This window comes from Elephas maximus, chromosome 2 (assembly GCF_024166365.1).
Source record: "Elephas maximus indicus isolate mEleMax1 chromosome 2, mEleMax1 primary haplotype, whole genome shotgun sequence".
Classification (NCBI taxonomy): Eukaryota; Metazoa; Chordata; class Mammalia; order Proboscidea; family Elephantidae; genus Elephas; species Elephas maximus.
The window spans coordinates 218,213,130-218,228,686 of NC_064820.1; the positions used below are offsets into that span (position 1 = coordinate 218,213,130).

A 15,557-nucleotide genomic window follows, 5' to 3' on the forward strand; every position below is an offset into this window, starting at 1 on the left:
ATTTTTAGTTATGTTTGATAGTGTCCATTAATTTTTTTTTTTTTCACATCTTGGCTCTGAACTGGATCAATGCGTTGAACACACTGTCAATTATCTGCGCCACACTATAAACATATTATTTTACTGTTTTTCCAGAAATGGTTTACTTTAAGAAGCTAGTCCCACTTTTGTAAGTGGAAATTGATTTTCACAAATACCTTTAACTCATTGTTCTAGAAATCAAAAAGCACTGACATCAACTGCTCTCAAAATGTGACCTTCTTCCACCTCAGCATCACCTCCAGGACCTGATTCCATCTCGAGCAGGGTGTCAGTCTGTCCTGTGAGTTAAAATTTGCAAATTTAGCAACAAGGGTCGGCATCTGAAGAAAAGGCCTGGTGGTCTGCTTCCTAGAGATTACAGCCAAGAAAACCCTATGGCACACAGTTCCACTCTGTAACACAAGTCAGAATTGACTCAACGGCAACAGATCTGGGCCGGTTTTTGCGGTGCAGCGAAGGGATTGGGTCTCCAAGAAGCACTTGCACACACCTCTACAGAGCACTTGGCTATACTTCATTAGCAGTTCCCTGTGGCAATGTATGCACACATCAAACAAGCCCAGTGTATTATTTTTTATGCTCTTGAGTTTCATCATTAAACCATGATTCCTGAAGGGGCAGGTTTGATTAGTAGGAGATAGCATCTTTCATTTTTCAATAAAGTTCCCACAAAATGCTCTGCGTCTACCTTGTTTTTAACTTTTTGGGGGCCGTGTTTCGTAAATACAAATCACGAAGGCTTTTGGAACAGTTTGATATCTAAGGTTACTTTTAAAAAAGACTATTATTGATTTGTGTATGTTAAGAAGCTTAACAAAGAGCGCATATGTCCTTGCAAGATAAAACGTGTACTAGTGACAACTTCTTGACTAAACAAACATCATGGTTCTCACAGCCTGGAACACGAAGGAAGATTCCTACACAAGCTGGCTTCAAGAGGGCGAACAGCTCAATGCATAGTTAACAGGGCAGTTACTATGGCAACCTAATATTGTTACCTCCATCTTTAAGAGCCTACACATTTAAGTTTCTTGATTCTGTGGGGCTCTGACGGGGGAAGAGGAAGCCTTTTAACAAATATGTGTCTCTTTCACAAAGAAGAAGGGGGAAAAAATCGGTGTTGGCCCTAACATGTACCATGTTGACAAAAATGCCAGATCAAATGGATTTGAGAAGTAAACCCAATTCGAGACTGGTTGGGCCCTCCACGAAGCCTCCCAGGGAAAGGAATTCCTTTATGTTCATGGAAGCCCCTTTCTAGAAAAGCCATTCCATTCATAGCTTTGTGGCAAAGTGAACAGGGTGTGAAGAAGGGCTACCCTTAGGAAGTCTGCAAGAGCCAGTATTTAGTGTTCCCTCACTCTTGCTCCTTTTTTCCTGTTAAAATTCCTACTAGCCGAGCCTTAGGAGCAGGACAGACTTAACAAATTGAATGAATCCTGTATAAAGTTGACCCAAAGTTCTTATTTATAAGAACTGTAAGGTAGTTAAGGTAGACTGTGATGGCTGCCACTGATAAAACGGAATAAAAAGTACATTTTCCAGTAAATACTGTAAAATTGTAGTTGCTCTGTAGTGAATGGATTATCTAAAATGGATTACTCAAGCTGTTCCTAAACTTACGTATGATACATAAGGTTAAAATCTTGGGTAAGAAACTATTAAGACAAAAGTGAAGTAATTTTCACAAAAAATTTTAGAATACCCTAAAAAAACGAAACATGGACATTGCTACATTTCTCACCTTAGTTAAATGGTCTTTTTTTTTTTTTTTTTTGGCTTGCGGATTTGTTAACTTTCACTCTTTGGAATACTAAGACTTCTTTTTTGTATAATGCATAATGCATTTGTTAAAAATATACCCTACTCCAAAAAATTCACCCAGCTTCTTAAAACTTAGAAATACGTAATATTCCTTACTATGTTAAAACCTTTTATTTATTTTGTAAAAATGTTTCAATATTAATAAAAGTGCTATAACCAAAGGTAGTGGCCTTTTTAAAAAAAAATCAAACTTGTGGTAAAAATAAGAATGAGCACAAACCATACAGAAAGTCTTAAAGTTTATTTTGGTAGATTTGCTTTTTATAGGCATCGGTTGAAAGCCATGACTTTTCAGAGAGGATTCTTTGAAAGGTGAAAAATGCAAAGGCTTACACGTTCTTTTATTTCAAATATGCATAGCAATTATCCAGGAATAAGGATTCTCCATTTTCTGCCTGTTGAGAGCTAACAGATTACAGAATGTAAAGCTAAATTGTTTCCCTTTTCCATTCTGAAACTGTTGGGTGAGGCCAGCTTCTCTTCCAGTTCCCAGACTCCAGGGTAGGGGTAGCAGCCATGCTGGCCTGTGTGTGTGTGTGTGTGTGTTTGTGTATGGGGGGGGATGAGGGCTGGAGCTGCTCTTTAGGGCAGCAACGGGCTTCTCCCCATCACCCTGGGCTTATGTACCCACCCTCATCCACCCCTTAGTAGGGCCCCTTACGCAATGTCAGGCAGCGTCATTGTGCCCCAGTGAAACCCATGGGCTACCTTACACCACACACAAACCCTTCCCACGTTGACAGCTCCCTGTGAATGCTGCCAGGAGTCCCAGTGCCAAAGAGTGGTGTTCCTGCTGGACCGCGGGAAACTCAGCTGGCACCAGGTCCTATTTTAGGGGCACTCCCCAAGAATCCTCAAGAATCTGCTACCAGTCCCAGGAGGGAGGAAGTCCAGCCTTTGACATAGCTCTGCAGATGCTCAGTGCACATCTACATCAGGGGTGACTCGATGTTCTGGAGGCAAACGCCAATCCTGAGCTTATCTGCCGTGTTTTAAAGATTGTGGGGAAAATGCAAAGTTTCCTTTAAGACTTTAAAGCTTCTTGAGATGGCTGGGTGCACAAACATCCCAAAAGCCTTATGATGGGTGTAGGTTAGCAGGTAAGTCTAAGGTATAAGCAAAATACCCTGGAGCCCTGGGGGTGCAGTGGTTAACAGCTTGACTGCTAACCAATAGGTCAGCTGTTCGAATCCATCAGACACTCCTTAGAAACCCCATAGGGTAGTTCTCCTCTGTCCTATAAGATTGCTATGAGTCGGAATCAAATTGACGGCAACGGGTTTGGTTTTTCTTCCTTTTCCTTCTTATATGAAGCAGAATTTTAAAACAGCCTTTGGTTCATCCGAGGCAAAATCAGGTTTCTGAGAAGAGCAGCATCTGCTTCAAGTCTATTTTGTCTCCCTCAAGACAACTGAGTGTCTTGTGTAAGCCAGAACTGCCTGCTAAAAAGCACAGAGACCGAGGGGCAGGCCCAGAACATCCCCATCTGTTTTGACATGTCCACACTTCATTAGTTTTAATTTACATAAAGGAAATTAAATGATAACATTTTTTCCAAAGCAGAAATTTCCAGAAGAGGACTCCAGCTTAAAATAAAACATAGTGTGTTTTTCATTAAATAACCCCCCCCAAAGAAACTCAAAAAGTAATGATGGCGGCTCTGAGAGATGACGTGCCTTAAATTACAAAGTTTGAGAAATGAAACTTGCAACATTAGCCTGGAGATTTTTCTCCTTGATGATATTTTGCAGACTCCCTCTCAAGGGTGAGTCCATTTTGTAATTTTGGCATGGTATGGATTTTTATTTAAACTTGCCACTGACTCGAACAGAAGACGTGGGCATTTAGGAGTGATTCTTTTTGTTTGTTTGTTTTTGGAGAAAAATAATTCCAATTGAAGCCTTTTTCTTTGCAAAAATTCTAATTCTTTTCAAGCTACATTTCCAAAAAACACATATTGGCTTGGTGTACTTAACTCAACATGTTAATTTTTTTCTTCCTATGGGGCTGCCTGTGCCTGGCTAGAGATAGAAGGATTTTACAGTGGAAACGGCACATTTCTGGAGTTAACCTGGCTGGGTAGGACTTGGGTAAGGAGGGGGCTGGTTTGCAATGAGGGGACTTTTTTCAAAGTGGAGAACTCCATCAAGATTTCTTTCCACTCATTTCAGCTGGGACTGGCAGGAAGAGAGAAAAGGGGGCAAAAATTGGCCTTTTAAGGCTGAAAAGTAATGTGCATGATTCATAAGTTCAACAGAGATAGAAGTTTCATGGAAAAAGCGTGGGGGACATCTGGAAAGAGCAAATATATATCAAAAGCTTCCTTTCTTTTGTTCTTCCACGGAGACTGTCAGCACATCCGATTTTTAACATCTTTTAAAGACACACACAAACACACATACACACGCACTCTTCACTGATGGTATTAAACATCAATATAATTGTCTTCCTTGGAAATAGAGGGAAAAAATGCCCGTGCTTGGGCATTCTGTGCTGCTTCCCTGCACGTGGTTGTGCAGAACACAGCACATTTCAAAGCCAATCTGAAAAACGACTTAAAAACTCTAAATCCTCCCTTGTGTGTGGTATGAGAGCGCGCCTTCATCTCCAGCTGTTGGAGCCAAATCACCTACCCCTCACATTCAAGCAGTGCCTAACAGCGGCTTTAAGGATCTTGAACTTGATCCCATCTCTTCAGGCCTGGCAGTAAATCTAAACTTACGAAAGCAGAGCTTGTGAAATAATGTCGGACTAATTAACTGGTTTCTTCTACAATGTCACTGCATCCTTACCAGCTAGATGCTACTTGGCAGCCATTTAGATGACACTGTGACCGGATTAACAAGCCACCAGGCAGAGAGTAACTGAAAGGTCCACCTTCTCTCTTCTTCACTAATAAAAAACAAACACCCCAGTTGAGTGTCAACATATGTTCTTGTAGGAAAATGCCTCTTAGATTCTTAAAAAGTGTTCCCATAGCTCTACCTCACCAACTCACCACGACCTGGCCTGAAGAGTGGTTTCTGATTTGCTAATAACAGTCCAAGGGTCCAAGTCTCCGGTACTGGGCAAACATTTGAATGACCTCAATACTGTTTCCAAGTAAGAACTTATTTTTTTGCCGGTAGGTGGGCAATAAACAGGTCCCTGGGTGGTGCAAATGGGCTGCTGTTGCCTATGAACCCAAAGGCTGGGGGTTCGAACCTACCCAATGGCACTGTGGAAGAAGGGCCTAGGGATCTGCTTCCATAAAGATTACAGTCAAAAAAACCCTATGGAGCAGTTGTACTCTGTAATACAGTGGGGTCGTCATGAGCCGGAATCCACTCCACAGCACTAGGTATCACAGGTAGCATAAACCCAAGCCCAAGGGTTGGGGAGGAGGGTGATTTCACACCTATGGTAGGGGGCTTACCTAACCTAAATCTTCCACTTGTCAATCCTTCACTCTAGAACGTCACCAAAAGCCAAATTAAAAGGCAACAAAATAAATCTTTTTTTTTTTTTTTTAAAAAAGAAACAGGAAAAAAATTTCAAAAACTGACAAATTTGAGGGTGGGAAAAAAAAAAATCACCTATAGCCCTAAACTAGCGTATAAGATCCATGGGCTGGGAGGGGCCGCCAAAATCAAACTGGAATGCTTGCAGTGGTCTCGGCTGCACCACCCCCTACTCCCCACAGCTCCAGGCAGGGGGTGAGGACTGAGGGCCAGGGGCAGGCTGCCCCACCACGCTCCACTTCCACTACTGCTGTTTGGGGAGGATGAGGTTTTTCAGCATGTCGAAAGAGTTGCCATCCGGATGCACAGTCACAACCTCGCTGCCTTCCTGATGGACTTGAAGGAACCCAGAATCATCTAGGCCAACTATGGACACCATTGGTCCCTCCGCGCTTCCCAGACGGACTCGTTGACCACTGGAAAAGAAGAACAGCTGGCTGTCACTGGGAAACGGAAGGTATCAGCTTAACACAATTAATTAAGTGATTATTCATTATGCAAAGGGCTCGGGGATGTGGGAGAGAGGGCTGAGGCCAGAGTCTGTTAAAACGTACCGGGTCTGAGCTCTGGCTTGCAATGGCCCCACATGGACTGTTTTGTTAACTACTAATAACCCGGGTGACGGAAAGTCTACCAGGGCGTTAGGAACCTCTTCCCCTAAAAACGACAGCACTCCTCCTAATTCTGTGATGGCGATTTGCACCACTTCCTCACCCCTAGCACTTTCAAGAAACACAGTGCAACTCTCGAGGTTCTTGGGGAAAAAGAGCTGAGTTGACAAGAAATTTTGGTCTCATTAAGTTGGGTGCTATCAACTGTAAGTTCAACTCATGGTAGTACCACATCTCTTGAATATTCTCCAAGTGTACCTGTTAAAGTCACAGCCTTGATGAGACCTTTAGAAGTACAGAACCTACTCCCCTCCAAATTTTTATTTTGAAAAATTTCAAACCCACAGAAAAGCTGAAAGAATCGTAGAATAAATCTCATAGTCCCTTTACCTCCATTCACTACCGACTACTAACAGTTTCCATATTTAATTTCTCTTGCTACACACACACACACTTTTTTCTCTGAACCACATGAAAATAAGTTGCAGACATCATGACACTCGATCCCCAAGTACTTGGGTATGCATCTCCTGAGAACAAGAACATTCTCTTACAAAACCACAATACCATTATCACCCTCAAGATACTCAACCTTGTTCCTATAGTATTATCTAATATATCGTCCATGTTCAAATTTCCCCAATTGCCCCATTAATACCTTTATGGCTATCGACTCCCACCCGGGACCTAATTACGGGTCATGCATCGCATTTGGTTGTCATGCCTCTTTAGTCTTTGATCTTAAACAAGTCCTCCACCTTGGTTTTGGTTGTTTGCTTTTCGAGACATTGACATTTTTGAAAGAGAGTACCAAAGTGGTTCTCAAACTTGAGCTGCATCAGAATCCCCTGAGTGTTTGGTAAAACACAGATTGCTGGGCTCCAGCCCCCAGGTTTCTGCTGCAGTCAGTTGTTGTTTTAGTTGCCACCGAATTGATTCTGGCAACCCCGCGTGTGACTTAGGTTTTCTTGGCTGTAATCTTTATGGGAGCAGGTCACCAGGTCTTTCTTCCGTGGCACCATCGGGTGGGTCTGAATGGCCAACCTTTTGGTTAGTAGCCCAGAGCAAACCGTTTGTGCCACTCAGGGACCTTTCTCCTTTAAAAAAAGAAAAAGCCTCATTGCCATTGAGTTGATTCTGACTCACAGCGACCCACAGGGTTTCCAAGGAGTACCTGGTGGATTTGAACTGCTGACCTTTTGGTTAGCAGTTGAACTCTCAACCACTATGCCACCAGGGTTTCCTTCTCCAGTATAAAGGTCAAAACTAATTATTTAGATTGGTGCTCAGCTTCTTATTGGATGATATTGAACTACTGATTGAATCAAGGAATTTTAAAGAACTGAAGAAGAATTCGGACTAACCTGTGTACCCAATATTTATAATAAAGGGGAAGCACGCCATTGGGTCCTTTGTCCTGAAACGTGTTGATGAGTTTCTCCAGCTGGGTCACAGCTCTAGCGATGAGAAAATCGGTTCTTAGGGGCTTCAGGTCTGTCATGTATTGCCTATTGTATTCTGTGATGAGGTCATTGATGCATATGGTGGGGATACTATTAGTCACATTCACTCCACAGCCTGTACAAAAACAAACAAACAAACAATTGAAAAACATGTGCAGCTCAACACGTTCTTGACACCCCATGTTCCTCTCTACCACCCAGAAGCAGTCAGTCTTCACTGTTCAATTCCTGCTTCCTCTTATTTCGACTGCCCCAAAATTTGTCATCTCTGGACCCTTAGAGAGTAACTTGTATCTCTGGCTCCATCTTTCTTTTCATCTTTCATTACCCTTGTTCAGCTAGGGCTATCCCAGCCTCACTACAAATAAGAATTTGGAAAAAAAGTAAGCCACACTTGATTCAGTTTAATTAAACAGACACTATTTAAATGGGTCACCATGAGTCAGAATTGACTTGATGGTAATTGTCTTTATTAATGGGACATGGGGCATTGGTGGTTCAGTGGTAGAGTTCACGCCTTCTGTGTGGGAGACCTGGGTTCAATTCCCAACCAATACACCTCACGTGCAGCCAGCACCTCTCTGGCACTGGAGGCTTGCAGGCTGCTATGATGCTGAACAGGTTTCAGCGGAGCTTCGAGACTAAGGTGGACTAGAAAGTAAGGTCTGGCAATCTACTTCTGAAAACCAGACAATGAAAACCCTATGTTCATGATGGTCTGATATGCAGTTGATCATGGGGATGGTATAGGACTGGGTGTTCTGCTCTGTTGTGCTTGGGGTCACCATGAGTCAGGGACCAACTCGATGGCAGTTAACAATGATATTAATGGGACAAGTTTTTCTCAGGCTTGCTTCTGAAATAACTATACTTCACGAGCTCTAATCAAGAACTGTAGCTCTGCACTGAGCCCAATATAAAATGAAATCTCTTGCTTCTTTTCTTACTTGAATAACAAAACATATTCTTGAAAAGAGAGAATCTTATTCAGGACTTAAGGAGTAAACTGGATTCTGAGATCTCAAACCTCGGTTATGGCATCTTTACCACTTTGTCCTTGGAAGTCTGCAGTGCTAACGTTATGCTATTAACCAGGGGCCAACACTTGCTCAGTGGCTCTTTTATAGACTCCTAACCCAAGGCTTTGAAGGAGCCCTGGTGGCACAGTGGTTAAGCACTCGGCTGTGAACTGAAAGGTCAGTGGTTTGAGCCCACCAGCTACTCCATAGGAGAAAGATGTGGCAGTCTGCTTCCGTAAAGATTATAGCCTTGGGAACTCTATGGGGCAGTTTTACTCTGAACCCTATAGGTCGCTATGAGTTGGAATCAACTTGATGGCAATAGGTTTGGTTTGGGTTTAACCCAAGTCTTAAGAACAGTCAATAATGACCAGTGCTGTCTGATTAGGCTTATCTGTGATGTTACTCAGTACCCCATCCTCTCAGGGAGAGGCCAGAGTCTTCAGAGAAGCTGGGTCTTAGTTTTCAGCAGGGCCCTAAGCAATCTCAAGGAAGTCTTCAATAGGAAATGAAATACTGCAAGAAGTAAGCACTAAGACTATCATGTTTTCAGAGCCTCTAAGAAAAAAATTTCCAAAATACTCACTTCAGATAGAACGGATGGCATTTCTAACAAAAGTATTCTTCAGTAAGTGTTCTGAGCCATTTTCAGTGTGAAAGGAAGGATTGATTGGTCTTAAGCTTTGTTTTTTTAATAAAGAATTACATTGCAATGACTGGCTATTAAAATACAAAGCAATGCAAATTACATCTGAAAAAAACAAACAGCATCAGCAATGGGGTGGAGTTTGCAGTTGCTCATTTGTTCATTCATTCAAAAACAAGCACAAGATCTGTAGGGTCTGATAAGTATAAGGCATTAAATTAAATGCTATACAGTACTGAGCATTTTCCCTTGTATTCAGAAAATTAAAAGTCAAAGGGAAAACAGCAACACTGACTATTGTCATTGCCTCTGGTAAGAGAACTTAGGTCCTGTTCTCCCCTGGACCAGAAAGGGCCATTGCTGAGTCTTTCCCGGATCAGAGACCACCTCCCACCCTCCCCTCTTCTGTCCCTTGGATACTTCCCCTATGCTGATAGGGTTTTTTTTTTTTAGCTTCCCCTATGCTGATAGGGTTTTTTTTTTTTAGCTCCCTGAGGCCCTTCCATGGAGTTCCTTGACATCCCTGGGCCCTGACTTAGGTATCTTCGCATCTTGTCCAATTCTTCATTTAAAGATGGGAAATGCAGCTTTAAGGGTTTGAAGATGCTTGCCCAGAATAATATTGCCAGTTGGTAGCAGAGTCAGAAACTCAAGCCCTGTATTCTTTGGCTGGTACTTCCAACTCAAGGTCACATGCTTTCTGTCCATTACTGACTTCTGAACACCAATCGAGTTCTCCTGGACATTAGTTGTGGGATGATGGCAGGGTGGCCAAGGGCATGACAACTTTTGAAACTGCCAAATCCATCTCCTTGCCTGATATGGATGGAGTGAGGTGGAATGGGTATTCTTTATCCCACCCTGACAGCCTGGAGCTTCTTCTGAAGGTTAAAAGAAGGTAACTTTTTCATGGCCTCTAATTCCTGGGAAAGTCAAGATAAAGAATTCGAAGCCATCAGGAGAATCACCTTTGAAATTAACTTTCTTTTTTAAAAATTTATTCATTGTGCTTTAGGTGAAAGTTTACAAATCAAGTCAGTCTCTCATACAAAAAGCCATATGTACCCACCCGTGCACTCCCAGCTGCTCTCCCCTTAATGAGACAGCACATTCCTCCTCTCCACCCTGTATTTGCCATAACCATTCAACCAGCTCCTGTCCCCCTCTTCCTTCTTATCTTGCCACCAGACAGGAGTTGCCCACATAGTCTCACGTGCCTACTGGAGCCACGAAGTTCACTCTTCACCAGCATCACTGTCCTTATTATAGTCCAGGTCAACCAGTCTGTAGAGTTGGTTTCGGAAATGGCTCCAATCTTGGGCTATCAAAGGGTCCGGGGACCATGATCATCAGGGTCCCTCCAGTCTCAGTCAGACCATTAAGTCTGGTCTTTTTACGAGAACTTAAGATCTGCCTTCCACTGATCTCCTGTGCCATCAGGGATTCTCTGTTGTGTTCCCTGTCAGGCAGTGATCAGTGGTAGCTGGGCACCATCTAGTTCTTCTGGTCTTAGGCTAATGTAGTCTCTGGTTTATGTGGCCCTTTCTGTCTCTTGGGCTCATTATTTACCTTGTGTCTTTGGTGTTCTTCATTCTCCTTTGCTCCAGGTGGGTTAAGACCAATTGATGCATCATAGATGGCTGCTTCCTAGCATTTGAGACCCCAGACGCCTCTCACCAAAGTGGAATGCAGAACGTTTTCTTAATGCATTTTGTTATGCCAATTGACCTAGATGTCCCCTGAAACCATGGTTCCTAGACCCCCATTCCTGCTACTCTGGCCTTCAAAGCTTTTGGGTGTATTCAGGTAACTTCTTTGCTTTTGGTTTAGTCCAGTTGTACTGACTATCCCTGTGTTATGTGTTACCCCTGCCTTCACCTAAAAAATTTTTTTGTGTACTACCTAGTTAGGGAATATCTCTCTCCCTCCCTCCTTACCCTCGTAACCATCAAATAATATTTTCTTCTCTGTTTAAACTTTATCTGGAGTTCTTATAATAGTGGTCTCATACAATATTTGTCCCTTTGCAATTGACTAATTTCACTCAGCATAATGCCTTCCAGATTCCTCCATGTTAAGAAATGTTTCACAGATTCATTGTTTTTAATTGTTGCATAGTATTCCATTGTGTGAATATACCATAATTTATTTATCCATTCATCCGTTGATGGGCACCTTGGTTGCTTCCATCTTTTTGTTGTTGTGAACAGCGCTGCAATGAACATGGGTGTGCATGTATCTGTTTGTGTGAAGGCTCTTATTTCTTTAGGGTGTATTTCAAGGAGTGGAATTGCTGGTCCTATGGTAGTTCTATGGTTAGCTTTTTAAGGAAGTGCCAAATTGATTTCCAAAGTGGCTGTACCATTTTACGTTCCCACCAGCAGTGTATTGAAATTAACTTTCTTAACTCCAAAATGGTACATTAAAAAATTTTTTTCTTATTACAAAATGATACATTAAATTCTTACTTTCATCATTTCTAATGCAACTAGAAACAGGAAGCGTGGAAAGATGTGAGAAAATGCCTGCTTGGTATGATACCAATTTGGTGGTTTCCACGGCCATACAGGAACCTTGAATCTCTTAAATCACTTTCAACTGATCTGGCCCTATTTGTACACATACCTGGATCTGAAACAAGACTGAAAGAAAAGTAACCTCATTTGATTATCTGTTCCCCACACATGTTGTTTTGAGCTGCTGTGGAGTCAGCCCTGGCTCATGACAAATCCATGCACAATGGGATTGGGCCATTGTGATCCACAGCGTTTTCACTGACTGATTTTCTGACGTGGATTGCCAGGCCTTTCTTCCTAGTCTGCCATAGTCTGGAAGCTCCAGTGAAACCTGTTCAGCACCACAGCAACCTACAAGGCTTCATTCATAGATGGGTGGTGGCTGTACCTGAGGTGCACTGGCTGGGGATTAGAACCCAGGTCTCCTACAGAGAGGGTGAAAATTCTACCACTGAACCACCACTGCCCCTCCCCTCAGCATAGCCAATTTCACTTCTGTTATTTTGTTAACCAAAAAAATGCTGGCAGAAAGGCTCTTTTAAAAACTTACCAGTCAAAAACCTGTTGCCGTCGAGTCGATTCCAACTCACAGTGACCCTGTAGGACAGAGCAGAACTGCCCCACAGAGTTTCCAAGGCTGTAAATCTTTACAGAAGCAGACTGCCACATCTTTCTCTCATGGAATGGCTAGTGGGTTCAAACTGCCAACCTTTTGGTTAGCAGCTGAGCACTTAATCACTGTGCCACCAGGGCTCCTTAAACTTACCAATAAGTATATAAAATGTTTCTTCCATAAGCGTTGAGTTAACCAGAACTCCACCAAGCTTCATGAGGTCACTGTAATAAATATCATTGGGCCACTTCACTCGTAAGTTGACATCCTAAAGAAAGATCTTCACATTAATCAAGGAATCACAGGACACAAAAGGATCACATGAGGCCATCTAGCTGAAGGGAAAGTGAGCAGACCATTCCTGAAACTAATGAAACACAGGTCCTCGTCCTCTCTTCTTTTCCAGAAAGCTAATCACTTCTTTGGGACACTCCAACGTCCAAGTACTACTTGGGACTAGAAGAAGAGAGATGTAAAGAACATATATGGCATACATCTCAGCACCCGCACTCTACCCCATCACTATTCACGGTCATCAAAAACACTTTCTGAAGATCCCTATCTTGTGAATTAATTTCATTATCTCAGTATCAACAATAACATCCATGGAGCACCCATCATGTGCGAGGTGCTGGGGGCAGGAAGAAAATGATACTCTCAGGGTTCTCTTCCCTTAAGAAACACATGCCCAAGAGTGAAAAATGGCCCTGAATTAACTAATGTCCTAAAGGCAGGTAGCAATGCCTCCAGTAGAGAGCAATAAGGATGCAGAGGGGGAACTCGTTTACTGAGTTATTAGAGAAGGCCGCACACAACTGCCGACAATCGACGTAGGTACTGCACATGGACTTAGGTTGAAAGACCCCATATGGGAGGGTGTGGCCTGGGTAACTCTGCCTGTGCCAGTCACAGTGGAGTGGACCAAGGGTGGACGCTGCCTCAAGTTGGGCCAACCAGCTCCCCTTCTCTCCCCGTAACTCTGAAGTTGGCACATGTAAGTTGGGTCGGTTATATTGAGTGGGCACCAGAACCAAGGGTCTCCTAGACTTGTGGCTGGCAGCCTGGTTGGGCCATGTGTGGGCAGAGGACGCTTGTCTGGAGACATGAGACTGGAAGACAAAGTTGACAGTCCAGAGAGTAGCAAATGACATGTCATGGATTAAATTGTGTTCCCCCAAAATACCTGTCAACTTGGCTAAGCCATGATTTCCAGTATTGTGTGATTGTCCACCATTTTGTCATCTGATGTGATTTTCCTACGTGTTGTAAATCCTATCTCTATGATGTTAATGAGATGGGATTAGCAGCAATTATGTTAATGAGGCAGGACTGGATCTACAAGATTAGGTTGTATCTTAAGCCAATCTCTTTCACAATACAAAAGAGAGAAGGAAGCAGAGAGACAAGGGGACTTCATACCACCAAGAAAGCAACACTAGGAGCAGAGTGTGTCCTTTGGACCCGAAGTTCCTGATAAGGGGAAGATTGATGACAAGGGCCTCCCCCCAGAGCTAACAGAAAGAAAACCTTCCCCTGGAGCTCACACCCTGAATTCTGACTTCTAGCCTCTTAGACTGTGAGAGAATAAATTTCTCTTTGTTAAAGGCATCCACTTGTGGTATTTCTGTTACAGCAGCACTCGATAACAAAGAAAACAACTGTCTTAGGCTGGGTTCTCTAAAAAAAAAGAAAAAAAAATTTTTTTTCTCTAGACAGGCAAAATCAATAAAGCATACATATGTATATATGAAGAGATTTATCTCAAGGAAATGGCTCACACGGTTGTAGAGGCCGGCAGATCCCAAGTCTGTGGGTCAGGTGTTAGCCTGGAGGCTTTTCCTGATCACACAGCTGTAGGGCTTGTTGAACCCAAGATTGGCATGTCAGACAGCAGGCCACTGGCTCATGGGCTGTGGAAGCCAACAAATCCCAAGACCAGCAGGGAATACGACAGGCCACTGGTTCAAGTCCCAAGAACCAGAGGTCAGATGATGATGAGCCAGGTGCAGGTTCCAGAGGAAGTCAGTGAGCTTTGCCAGAATGTACACACATATATATATATTGGACGCAGGGCACCCCTGAGAGGAAATGCCCCTTGTAACTGATTGGCTGATAACATCAGATCATATCGTGAAGGATGACTGTATCATCATATAACTGCTAAATTATATCATTACATTACTGCCAAAACACTGAGACTCATGGACCAGCCAAGTTGACACACAACTTTAACTATCACAGCCCACCCTTTGTCAGTTTGGCACCTGTACGCATCTCCTTAAACCATATACAATCTCTAAATAAAGACAATTACAAAGTCATACTTGTATCTAACATAACTAACATGCAGACAACCAAAAATGTACTAGCCCCATTTACACCTTACATTTTACAAGTGAAGAAAACAAAAATATTTGATGCACACGTACAAGGAAGAAATATAAAAATTACAGGCCTTGTTTCTGCAACTGGTCATGTGGTTGTAGCTGGTATTTAGAACTACCTTCTTCCACCATCCGTTCTGTATTCCCTCTACCCTCAGCAAGCACTTCAGCTGGTCATGGTTCTTTGCCTGGTGGGGTGACCCAAACCTTCATTCCTGAAGGGTCTGGGCCATTAGCAGTCATGTTGGAATTGGGTTGCTGTAGTTTTCCATTGAGTTTAATCACAGGGCATGGTAGTACTAAAAGACACCCTAAGGGATCTCCTGTATTCCAGACATACTCTTTTTTGCCTCCATTATGTAACATCAATTCACTTTCCCCTTGGTAGTCAGAGTCCATCACTCCACCCAATATGGTAACTCCCTTCTTTGCCTGTTGCTCCAGAGGTATGAGGAGCCCAAAGTGGCCCAGTGGCATTCTTAACTTTCAGTTCAATGAAATCTGTGTTGTGTCTCCAGGTGGGAACATTCCACTCTTTGGAACTAAGACCTCTAGACCACAGAGCATAAGGTCACAGGGACAGGAAGCAAAAATTTTGTGAGTGGGTTACTAGGGGCAATAGTGAATGGTGTCACTCCCATCTCCACCCCTTGATACCTGGACCTGTGAATCCTGGCTATGGGAAAAACAGTGCCATATATTGGACGCTAGTTTAGAGTATATACAGCCTCCTGGAGAACACTGCCCCTACCCTGGAAGGTATGTCACCTACCTGGCACCATAATTGTGTCTTTAGAAGGCCATTCCACCATTGTATCAAGCTGCAGCTTCAGGATGCTGGGGAACATGGTAAGATCAGTGAATTTCATAAGCATGGGCCCACTGCCATACTTCATTTGCTGTGATGTGAGTCCTTTGATCTGAGATGATGCTGCGTGG

General features: G+C 43.0%; 1 protein-coding gene across 7 annotated transcripts in view; it reads right to left on the reverse strand.

The window, feature by feature from the left end:
* Window positions 1–2,098: 2,098 nt before the first annotated feature.
* Window positions 2,099–15,557, reverse strand: part of HLCS (holocarboxylase synthetase) — a 344,996-nt gene continuing 331,537 nt past the window's right edge. For all 7 annotated transcript variants that reach the window (XM_049874829.1, XM_049874828.1, XM_049874823.1 and 4 more), the window contains exons 9-11: window positions 12,388–12,502; window positions 7,342–7,555; window positions 2,099–5,782 (exon numbers count right to left, since the gene is read on the reverse strand). In XM_049874829.1, coding sequence (XP_049730786.1) covers window positions 5,611–5,782; window positions 7,342–7,555; window positions 12,388–12,502 — 501 coding nt within the window. In that variant the 3' untranslated portion in view covers window positions 2,099–5,610. The remainder of the gene's footprint in view (window positions 5,783–7,341; window positions 7,556–12,387; window positions 12,503–15,557) is intronic.